Source organism: Colius striatus, chromosome 29 (assembly GCF_028858725.1).
Source record: "Colius striatus isolate bColStr4 chromosome 29, bColStr4.1.hap1, whole genome shotgun sequence".
NCBI classification, from domain to species: Eukaryota; Metazoa; Chordata; class Aves; order Coliiformes; family Coliidae; genus Colius; species Colius striatus.
In genome coordinates this window covers 1,444,823-1,456,464 of record NC_084787.1, presented here as the reverse complement: position 1 = coordinate 1,456,464, position 11,642 = coordinate 1,444,823, and the positions used below count along the sequence as shown (strand labels likewise).

Below are 11,642 nucleotides of genomic sequence, written 5' to 3'. Positions count from 1 at the left end.
TGAGAGATTCCATCGTCTCCATCTCCGTGTCCCACCTGGCCCAGCCTGCAGGATGTGACATGTCACAGAATCAGGCACTCCTCAAGGTGAATGATGGAGATTTCTCCTGCAGCACCATCTGGGTAAGGAAATGGAGTAAGAACAGGCACAGAGGGCACCTTCCTGGGATGGAGGTTTTACAGGTGGACACATGGGGCTGCCAACATTCTCTGCTCTGATACTGCAGCAAGCCTTCCCTGCCAACCTCCTCCTCAGAGAGGAAAAGCAGAGGGATCTGGGAGCACTGGTGAACAGTAAACTAAACATGAGCAGCAACATGCCCTCGTGGGCAAGAAGCCAATGGCATCAAGAATGTGGGCAGTAGATTGAGGGAGGTTCTCCTGCTCCTCTGCTCTGCCCTGGGGAGGCCTCAGCTGGGGTCCTGTGTCCAGTTCTGGGTTCCCCAGCTCAGGAGAGACAGAGAACTGCTGGGGAGAGGCCAGTGCAGGGACACCAAGATGCTGAGGGGATGGAACATGTGTGTGAGTCTGGGGAAGACTGAGAGGGACCTTTATCAATGATGATCAATCCCTAAAGAACAGATGTCTAGAGGACTGGGCCAGCCTTGTACAGGGGTCCAAGTCTCCAACACACGTGACTATCCTCCCGCCCAGGCTTTGCTCAGGTGGACGCCTCTATCGCCGAGAGACACGATAAACACGTTTGTCACCATCCCCGTGACCTGGGCTGGAATTACTGCATCGTGAATTAGAGTTTCACAAGATTTTTCATTCTCCCAAGGTTTGTGAAATACCCTCAGACACCTTCTGATTTCCCCACGTATCAATTTGAGTGATTCAGCTCCTTCGGTTTGCAACGAATCTCGTTGACGCTGCATTTCATTTTAATTCAGTCTGTGCCATTATTAATATCACAGTGGCCTCTAGAGTCCTGGCTGAGATCAGGCCTGGTGTGTTCTGTAGGCAGGAAGACCTCTTACTCCCCAAAGCAGAGCGTTAAATCAACAGAGATGTGGATCTGAACACCTTCCCCAATGTGCTCATGAGGATAGAGGCACAAAGGGAGGAAAGACATCAAAGAGGCACACCACTTTCACCTTTTTCTTCAACCAAAGTGTAACAAAGGCAACCAACAGCAGATACTTGAAACAAGTATCATGGGAATGGGACAGTGTTGGAGACCTTTCATCCTCCTGAGCGTCCTGCCTGGATGGACTTTGTCTCCTGTGACATTTGAAATCCCTCCTGTTTGGGTTAAAACTCCCCTTGTGAGCAAAGAAAGGATTGATTTGAAATATTGCAACACTCCTTTTAGTGTTTCTTCAGTGTTTTATCCAGAAATAGGCTTCTCTGATGCTGCTCCCTGGCCATGTCCTACCACCTGCGTTTGCCCACTCCCATCCCTCCAACTGGAGAAATTTGCTTCAAAGCCTGATGTCACCATCTCCCACCTTTAAACTCCAAACCTCAGTGACAGCTTTAGATCCCAGGAGTGACTCAACTCCTTTTGTAACCCACTAGGGCCAAGCCCCATCATCCCAGCAGAGGTGGGTGGCCAATGATGGCCCCAAGGGCTCTGTGGAGGATGCTCACGCTCCTTGTTTTCGGGACACCCCACACGCACAGACCAGCCCAGGGCTCTGTGCTCTCCTCCTGTCACCCCAGCATGTGCTCATACCTGCATCTTTAATGTTCTGTCTTCGCCTACTCACAACCTGGATGTTTTTGCCAGTGCACTCATATTTGCACCCATATTTTTCCCAGTGCACTCACATTTCCTACATGTCACCACGGCCTTGTCTGTTCTCTTTCAATCCCCTTTTACTTTCTAGATCCCTTTGCAGCCCCAGTCCACCCCACTACCTCACCTTCCCATCCACTACCATTTCTGCATTGCCAATTGGGCTCATGGCTGTTCTGCAGGTAGAAGCTTTGGTTAAAAGCAGCAAGACCATCCAGAAACCTCCCTCATCCCTGTGTGTGATCCACACCAGGTGTGGTGGGCAATTAGCATTTTTATGGAGTAACAAGAGGAACAGTGATTCCAAGGACAGGATATTGATTTGCTTGCAATACCATGAGTCAAAACAGCACAGTAAAAACTCTCCAATTATCAGAGTGCTCGGGGTGGTGACCAATTAAGTCTCTCCAGTGGGGCCTCATCGTGTTTCCGGTGAAAAAAAACACTGGGTGGCCTATAAAAGACCTTGCAATCCGTTTCTCCTCATTGTCTCAGCTTCACATCTCCCCTGAGCTCCTGCTGAACAGAGTAAGTCCATCTTGATCAAACTTTTGCACTCTTTGCACTGGTTTCATCCTGATCCTGGGGTCTTGACCATGTCTCTTACTCCTCTCGTCTCTGGGACTGTCTCTGGTCGTTGTTGCTCCGTCTCTCAGCATCGTGTCTTCTCTATCCATGTCTGTACATCACTAAGGGAAAGCAACTAGGAAAAACTAAATCTTACTGCTTCAGGTGGGTGAGGACAGGACTCTTCGGGTCTGAGTCTGGACTTTGGCCACCATTTCTCACTAGCCTCTATGTGCTTTAACTTCTATCTTACATATTTACTAAACATAGAAGAGAAAGACTTGTCCGAAGGAAGATAGGACAGAGTCCTCTGTCCAGGTGTGGGCAGATGTGCATAGAATCATTGAATCACAGAATGGTGGGGTTGGAAAGGACCTTTAGAGATCATCCAGTCCAATCCCCCTGCAGAAGCAGGTCCCACCTAGATCAGGTCACACAGGTGGGTCTTGAAGACCTCCAAGTAAGGAGTCTCCACACCCTCCCTGGGCAGCCTGGGCCAGTGCATTGCTAATTGTTCTTTTTTGATTCAAGATCTTGGCTTATAGTAAGAATTTATTCTTGATATATAATCCCATCTAACTAGCTATCTCTTACTGCTAGCTGAGAGACATCAGTGTCTCTTGCCTTTGCATCCACTCAAGGAGGATAATCTTTCCAACAGGTCTGCAAAGATGTGCTCCCGTCAGGACAAGGACCAGTGTCACCAGCAAGAACGATCCTCATGCCACAGCAGTGAAGGCTGTCATGGCAGCAGTGGTGGATCTGGATGCCATAGGAGCAGTGGTGGATCTGGATGCCACAGGAGCAGTGGTGGATCTGGATGCCATAGGAGCAGTGGTGGATCTGGATGTCATGGCAGCAGTGGTGGATCTGGTTGCCACAGGAGCAGTGGTGGATCTGGATGCCAAGGGAGCAGTGGTGGATCTGGTTGCCACAGAAGCAGTGGTGGATCTGGTTGCCATGGGAGCAGTGGAGGATCCTGCCATGGAATGTCACAGGATTGCCAACAGCAAATTTATCAAGTGTCCTCAAACATGAAGTGATCAGCACTTTGCATGTTACACACGTGCATGTCCTTGATTTTGTGCTGAGCTCAGAAAGCTTTGCATGTCTCTTAGCAACCTTCAAAGCAAGTATCTCCTCTCCCTCTCTTGGCAAGTTCTCTGTCTCTGGTGAGCCTATCTGTGGGTGCTAAAATAAACTCTGTACATTCACACTGGTGGTTTTCTCTGTATCAGTCTGTGATCATACACGAGTCCTTGCAATTCAGAGTTGAGAAGAGTTTTGTGTTCATGATTTTTCTTTCCCTTCATATTTCATACCACAATACAAGACACCTTGTGCTTGTTTAACAAGCCTGAAGTTACTCAGTCAATAGGGATAGGACTGACACACTCTCTCTTAGGGACTCCAGAGGAAAAGAGAATGAAGACTTTAAAATGCTGACATTTTAGGAGGCCATCTCAGGTTTCTGCAGTGCAGCCACTATCTCACACAGCTGGAGACCCAAAACCGCTACCAAGACCCCTTGGGCTGTGTTGCACAAGCCCTCAGAGACAGCTATGGGCACAACCACTGGGCAGAAAAGGCACCTGTGATGGAGCAAACCTCTTTTTTGCCACTTGGCCCCAAGCTGCCATCCTTAAGCAGGTATCTCCTCACGCTTGCAAGAACCCCCAAGCAAGCCTTTCTAGAAACCCTCTGCCCAGCACCTCAAGAGCTGTGGGTTGAGCCAAGGGTGTTGCAAGGTGCTGGTGTTACACAATGAACCGACACATTTCTTCTTGGATCCTAATTAAAATGAATTGTGTAAGTTATTGGCCTGTTAGTGCCATTCATGAAATGGATGTTGCCCTGATAAGATTGTTCCCGAGTGTGTCACTGTGATCAGAAATATCTGGCATTGCTGAAAAGGGTGCAGACAGAAGCTGACTCCCTGAGCAGGAGTCACCCAGAAACATTGGTTGGGCATTTGCCTTGAGCCCCCATTGCAAACTCCATCCTCAAGGCACGTTAAGGTGGACAGCCAGGAAATCTACAGGTGGCCAGGGCTGCTGGCTGTGTGCTGCTCACCTTCATCGAACTCAAAACAGTTAAAGCATGGGGAACTGAACACAGTGCAACATTGAGAGCTGAAAGTTACCTGAGTCTTGTTTTCACAGAGATTATTTACCATCTTTCTCGTGATGCCAGAACAAAGCTCAATTAAACAGAAGCAATCAGACCTGGGTACAGTTTGCCCTGACACTGTTCTAGTTCATCATAGCAATTAAGCAATACAAAAGAAGCTTTTAGGTTGCTTATCTGATTCATTAACCCTGCCCTTTCCAAAAATCCTCCATGTTTCAGTAACAGCAAATGTGTCAGATGTTTTCCTAGCTGTGGGAATCACTCAAGACTTCCAGTGCCTTAATGAAGGTTCAGGCACCTGCATTCAAAGCAGGAGCTCACGAGAGGCTGGAGAGGTAGCTGGGTGCCTGGCAGCTTGTTTAGTTTTCCCTCTGCTTGCCAAAAGATGACAAATCTCTCAACAACAGTTAGCAAATGCAGGATGGGAGCTGAGGTGCTGAGGGCCATGGGTTAGTGGTGGGCTTGGCAGGGTGAGAGGAGGGGTTGGACTCCAGGAGCTTCAAGGGCTTTTCTAGTGAAAGCAATGATATGATTCTCTAAGTAGCGGTAGAAAAGGGCAAAACAGGACCCATGATCCAAAGCACTTTGTAGCAGCAGAGGTACAGGAAAGGCACTGGGAGCATCTCAAATTATTGCTTGCAATTAGCTCTCCCTGCAGATGTGGCACCTGGGCTGGCCCAAAGGCTCGTGTGGGCCTGTGTGTCCATCTGAATAACACACAGATTCGTTGGCCAATTATGAGGTCACTGGGGAGGAGGAAAAGGTGTTCCAAAAGAAGGATGCTCCTACAAGTTTGGAGAGGATCCCTGGGGTCTGCCAGCTCCCCACAATGGACAAGCTGCCCCAGGCCACCACACACTGCCAAAGGCAACACCCATGGGAGCATTTCTTGTCGCTGTGGCAGCACCAAAGTTGCTCACAACCTGAAACAGAACCCACCAGCACTGTCACTCCGGCATTACTCACGGGCTGAAAGTTAACCACATGATTACTGTGCCTCACTAATCCCAGATCGCTGCCCAGGGCAGGTCTTCCCCCTTCCAAAAATAAGAATCCCAACTGCTTTTGGTCCTTGCAACAGCAGGAAGCTTTTGACTGACCAGAAAAGTTTTATAAAGGTTGTTTTTTCCTCTCTCTTCACCACTCTACTGTATTTCAGTTGGTTTTAAGACAAGTCAATGGTGGTACCAATCAAGTTGCTGCCAAAGAAGAGTTGTCTCCCATGACAAAGGCGTTATTGGTAGTTAGAGGCACCTCTGGGCATTCATAGAATCATTGAACCACAGAATGGGGGTTTGGAAGTGACCTCTAGAGCTCCTCAAGCCCAAGTCCCTGCTAAAGCAGGTTCCCCTGGCTCAGGGGGCTCAGGAACGTGTCCAGGGGGGTTTGGGAAGCTCCTGAGAAGGAGCCTCCACACCCTCCCTGGGCAGCCTGGGCCAGGGCTCCCTCACCTCAGCACCAAAGAACTTTCTCCTTGGGTTGAAGTGGAACTGTTTGTGTTCCAGCTTGTGCCCCTTGTCCTGTCACTGGCCACTACACAACAAACACTGGCCCCATCCTCTCAACACCCACCCTTTAAGGACTGATCAGCATTGATAAGGGTCTCTCCAGGCTGGACAGCCCCAGGTGTCACAGCCTTTCCTCCTCACAGAGATGTTCCCGTCCCCTCAGCATCTTGGCAGCCCTGCACTGGCCTCTCCCCAGACGAGAGGACTAGAGCATCTCAACACATTTTAACAAAATGTGTTAAACCAAATGTGTTAAGCCAAAAGGAAAAACACTTCCCAGATGTGATCAACACCAGAAACAAACTATCAAAGCTATGGAAACCGGGGCCACCCACGATACTCCCCCATTAGTGCCAAGCACAGCTAGAGCTGGCAATTAAGTGTTTCTGTGGCACAGGAAAGATGACCGATAACAAGAGGCAATCCCCAGCACAGGTGGGGTGAGTCACAGAAGCAACCTGAAGAGTGAGGAGGCAAAAAAAAAGACACCAAAAGCCATCAACAAATTAAATGCACAGGCACCTCTGCAATAGGGAGGTGCTCTGCTGCCAGATGTGATGTGTAGAGAGGATATAAAAGCTCACCTGTCCTGGAAAGCCTCATTCCCTCCTTGCCCCTTCGTTGGACAAGCTCCTTGGGTAAGAGCAGCTATGCTGTGAGGCTTCAGGGCTTGGGACAGCGTTGGAAACTCTCTGGGAGGTGGATGGGTTTGGAATGGGCTGAGCTCCTCACGTTGCACTGGTTGGGGCTTGCTCTGTGGGTGCTTGTGAGCAGGGAAGTGAGGTGAGGAGTGAGCGTAGGGGATGCTGAAAGAAAACAGAGAGATTGGGACCTGGAGGGAGGCTCTGAGGTGTTTCTCTCCTTCCTCTGGGAGGAAAATGGCTCCACTTTGAAAAGCCAGCCTGCCCAGCTGCTCTGGGTGCTCCCAGTGCCTTTTGCTATGGCTTTGGTGGCATAAGAAGCTGATGCGAGGTTTAAAGATGATTGTGGGATCTGGCTGAGGCTGGATACATGTACACACAGATTCTCCTCCCTGGAAGAGCAGAAGGAGGAAAGGAAAGACCCTGAGAGCTCCTGTCTCCCACAGGTCAGCCCGAAACACCAGGATGTGCTCCCGCCAGGACAAGGACCAGTGCCACCGGCAGGAACGCTACACGCGCCAGAGCTCCGGCGGCTGCCACGGCTCCGGTGGTGGCTGCGGCAGCTCCGGCAGCAGCGGCGGCTGCCACAGCTCTGGTGGTGGTGGCTGCCACAGCTCTGGCAGCAGCGGTGGCTGCCACAGCTCTGGCAGCAGCGGGGGTTGCCACAGCTCCAGCGGTGGTGGCTGCCACAGCAGCGGCAGCTCTGGCTGCCACGGGAAGCCACAGATCCAGTACCAGCCACAGCAGCAGCAGCAGCAGCAGCAGCAGATCCACCAGCTGCCCGCACAGAAGCTGAAGTGATGGGGTGTCCCACATGCTCCAGCTCCAGCAGCAAAGGCCATGCATGGACCAGCTCCCCCCAGCCTTTGCAAAGCCTTACAAGCCCTGGGGCTGCACACCCCCTCCTCTGCTCTCCAGGACCATCGCTTCCTGGGGAAGGGCCATCACGTGTGGTTCTCTGCTTCACCAGGCTGTGCTTTGGCCCATGAGACAATAAAGCACTAAGTTCCTGAGACCTCTCTTGTCTTGGTGTTTCCTTAAGCTCATCTTTACTTCCCACACACACTACAGGGAGACAGCTGGGTGTAGAGGAATGTAGGGGCTGTATACTCATGTCTCATAACCAGGGGAAGCCACCACTGAGAGCATCCAGCCCTTCAGCACATGGGCACTAGGAGACCTTTTAGAGCTGCATTTGACATCACTGAGTGAAACAGCACAATCGAGTTCAGCTCAAGTGTGCATTTGTCCTTGAGACTTTAGTCACTGGATGTTATTCTGTGTGGGAGGAGGGATTCACAGAGCAATAGTAAGAAAGCTCCATGGAGGAACCAGCCCCTTCTGTGCATACACCCAACTTGCTCCAGCAGCCACATGGATTTTGCCTGAGGCACAGGCAGCTCAGTGGGCGTCTGCTCAGTTCCTCCACTAATTACAATCACAGCCACCGGTTTCTCTATGAAATGTTATGACATCAGTGGCAGCCAGGAGGGTAAATGCTGGCTGCCTTTTGTGATGGGTGAGCCACAGGTCTGTGAGGGTGGAGGAGAGCTTTGCAGTCCTTCCCGTGGCTGACCCTGTGGATGTGCCAGCCAGCCAGCCATTGCCACCAAGTGGGAGAGGGACAGCTCAGGGATCCAGAATTTCAGGCGTGAGCACTGTGAGCTGCTCATGTCAAGTTCCTACGGAGACCCTCAGCAAGTTCACTGGTGACACCAAACTGGGACAAGTGGCTGATACACTGGGAGATTCTGCTGCCAGTCAGTGAGAGCTGGGCAAGCTGAGAGTTGGACACAGAGGATCCTGCTGAGGGTCACCAAGGGCAAGGGCAGAGTCCTGCAGCTGGGGAGGAACGAGCCCAGCAGCAGCCCAGGCTGGGAGTGAGCTGCTGGAGAGCAGCTCCAGGAGAGGGACCTGGCAGTGCTGGGGGAGAACAAACTGACCATGAGCAGCAACGTGCCCTCGTGGGCAAGAAGCCAATGGCAGCCTGGGGGCATGAGGAGAGGGTGGGCAGTGGGGCCAGGGAGGTGCTGCCCTTCTGCTCTGCCCTGGGGAGGCCTCAGCTGGAGTCCTGTGGCCAGGGCTGGGCTGCCCAGCTCAGGAGAGACAGGGAAGTGCTGCAGAGAGGCCAGTGCAGGGCTGCCAAGATGCTGAGGGGCTGCAACGTGTGTGTGAGGAGGAAAGGCTGCAGCCCTGGGGCTGTTGAGCCTGGGGAACAGCAGCCTGAGCTCAGGGGCACCTCAGCAATGCTGCTCAGTCCCTGCAGGGTGGGTGTCAGGGGGATGGGGCCGGTGTTTGGTGTGTGGTGGCCACGGACAGGACAAGGGGTGATGGGCAGAGAACACACGAAGTGGCGCTGGAGCAGCAGGAGAAACTTCTTTGCTGCTCAGGTGAGGGAGCCCTGGCACAGGCTGCGCAGGGAGTATCTAAGAGGGAAGAGGGAGCAACTTACCACTCCTTTTTACCTGGATTATTTCTGGCTTTACCTGGTGACAGCTCAATAGCAGGGATTAGGCTCTGAGAGCAGAGCCTCGTAGGATGGGGCTGTAATTATGCCTGGATTTAATTTAGCAAAACAAACCCCAAACAGACAAGCCTTTGGAAATCGAGGCACCACGGGTTTCCCTATTAATGGCAGGTGAGACTGGCAATTAGATACTTATGTGGCACAGGAAACAGATAAAGCAGGAATGATACCCATCAGGAGTGAGTCAGGGCACGAGGTAAACAGAGGGCGGTTGATGGGGATCGGGTATGAATGGAACCGATGACTGTGACAGGGAGCTGCCTCATTTCCGGGAAAGGGGCCTGAGACCTCTATAAAACTGCTCCTGTCCAAAGGATCCTCACTCCCTTGTCCTGCTTTCCTCTCAAGCTCAAGGTAGGTCTGGCAGCACGAGTGGATTTTCCTTCTCTGGGGACTCAAGGGATGGGGAGCAGAGGTTTAATGCAAACCCAGCTGCTGGGGTGTGGGGGTGCTCTGGGGCAGTGGGATGCACGGAGGGAGGTGAGGACGTGTCTTCTACACTACATCCAGCTGGGGAAATCAGGCAGTGGATGCAGAGCACTGCTCCCAGACCTGGGGAGGTCTCCTGCCCAGCCGTGCTCGGGGTGGGAGGCACAGGGCCCCCAGCATCGCAGCACTGGGGAAATCAGGGTGGTGGGACATGCAGCAGCCCCTGAGAGCTCCTGTCTCCCACAGGTCAGCCCGAAACACCAGGATGTGCTCCCGCCAGGACAAGGACCAGTGCCACCGGCAGGAACGCTACACGCGCCAGAGCTCCGGCGGCTGCCACGGCTCCGGTGGTGGCTGCGGCAGCTCCGGCAGCAGCGGCGGCTGCCACAGCTCTGGTGGTGGTGGCTGCCACAGCTCTGGCAGCAGCGGTGGCTGTCACAGCTCTGGCAGCAGCGGGGGTTGCCACAGCTCCAGCGGTGGTGGCTGCCACAGCAGCGGCAGCTCTGGCTGCCACGGGAAGCCACAGATCCAGTACCAGCCACAGCAGCAGCAGCAGCAGCAGCAGCAGATCCACCAGCTGCCCTCACAGAAGCTGAAGTGATGGGGTGTCCCACATGCTCCAGCTCCAGCAGCAAAGGCCATGCATGGACCAGCTCCCTCCAGCCTTTGCAAAGCCTTACAAGCCCTGGGGCTGCCTGGATGCAAACCTTCTCCCTGGGGAAGGGCCATCAAATGTGGTTTTCTGCTGCCTGCTGCACCAGGCTGTGCTTTGGCCCATGAGACAATAAAGCATTAAGTTCCTGAGACCTCTCTTGTCTTGGTGTTTCCTTAAGCTCATCTTTATTTTCCCTGCTCATTTGTGCAGAGCTGGTTTCTTTCTCGACCCCTGTGATGCTCCAGTCACCAGCCACAGTCAGTGTACATCATTCCTGGGCACTCTACTCTGTTAACCTTTGTTAGCCACGACCAATAGATCTCAGGTGATGGGGAAAGCATAAAACCATCTCCCCATGCCACAGCATGTCCTCCCAGGGCCCTACACCCACCATGTGCTGATGGTTGTGGGTGTCTCCAGTGCCTCCATACTCCCAGGGCTTTGCATTCCTGCTCCATCTCCTTGAGGCTGTCCCACCTCAACAGCTTTTTCTGCACAGCTTTCAGCAACCTAACACCCAAGGTGATCACTGGATGGCTCACAATGATCAGGCAAGTGTCCTGTTGTACAGTTTTTATTGGGTTCTTTATGGCATTACACTTATCAATGTAAGGAGAAGAATACCCACCCCCCAAATAATTCCTTTTGGCTATTTACAATGCAGAAACATCACAGCTGAGACAGCTGCTGTGTTCACCCATTCAGGCAGGAAACAGATGAAGGACTGGATCCTGCTCTCATTATCCTGAGGGAAATAAAGTACTGCAGAAAACATCCATCCTTGTAGTAAAGTGACCACAAACCAAACCCTTGTCAACAGCTTGCAGCTGGGGACAGAAATCTCACAGACCTGACAACTCTCTTTAATTTTGCCATTAAATCTCCAGGTTTCCACCATCCCCTCCTGGCTACCAAAAAAAAAAAAGTCTTCTTTCTCTTGGTTTATATATCTGGAGCAATGTTTTAACCAAGCATGGCCAAGGAAAGCAGCTGCTTCCTCATCCTCTGCCCACTCCACTGGTCACAGTATTTCTCTGCACAGCTCTGTGCAGGTGAATTAAAGACACAGGTAAAAACTTGCCATACAGTTACAAAAATAGGTCTGTACTTCTCTTTTAATGGAAAAGAAAGCCAACATGCTGCCCAGCTGCATTTATTAGGCTGAAACATCCTCATAAGCACTGAGAGACATTTTTGGTCCCTCCCTGAACCCGTGGGAATTTTGCTGTTGACTTCAAATGAGCTGAAGATGAACTTCCCAACCACAGACTTTTAATTTCCCCTGAGGAGCTGCCACTCTTCCTTCGTTACTACTGTACAGCCTGAGTCAACTAATTGCATGGCTCACTCCAGCCCTATTGACTAGGGATTTTTCACTTTCTGCCCATTAAAAACCCGAGGAGCCCATGGAGGAAGGGGCTGATGTGTCAGCTGTTGCTCTGCTG

The 11,642-nt window shown here is 51.9% G+C and overlaps 3 protein-coding genes across 3 annotated transcripts; all 3 read left to right on the top strand.

The window, feature by feature from the left end:
• Positions 1-2,978: 2,978 nt before the first annotated feature.
• LOC104562975 (sericin-1-like) lies at positions 2,979-3,350 on the top strand. Its single transcript, XM_010209278.2, has one exon. It carries the CDS (start codon positions 2,979-2,981, stop codon positions 3,348-3,350), a length of 372 nt encoding a protein of 123 aa, XP_010207580.2.
• Positions 3,351-7,051: 3,701 nt separating this feature from the next.
• LOC133628379 (loricrin-like) lies at positions 7,052-7,387 on the top strand. Its single transcript, XM_062016445.1, has one exon. The coding sequence runs from the start codon at positions 7,052-7,054 to the stop codon at positions 7,385-7,387; it is 336 nt and encodes a 111-aa protein (XP_061872429.1).
• A 2,420-nt stretch (positions 7,388-9,807) lies between these two features.
• LOC133628380 (keratin-associated protein 5-10-like) lies at positions 9,808-10,143 on the top strand. Its single transcript, XM_062016446.1, has one exon. It carries the CDS (start codon positions 9,808-9,810, stop codon positions 10,141-10,143), a length of 336 nt encoding a protein of 111 aa, XP_061872430.1.
• Positions 10,144-11,642: the final 1,499 nt, after the last annotated feature.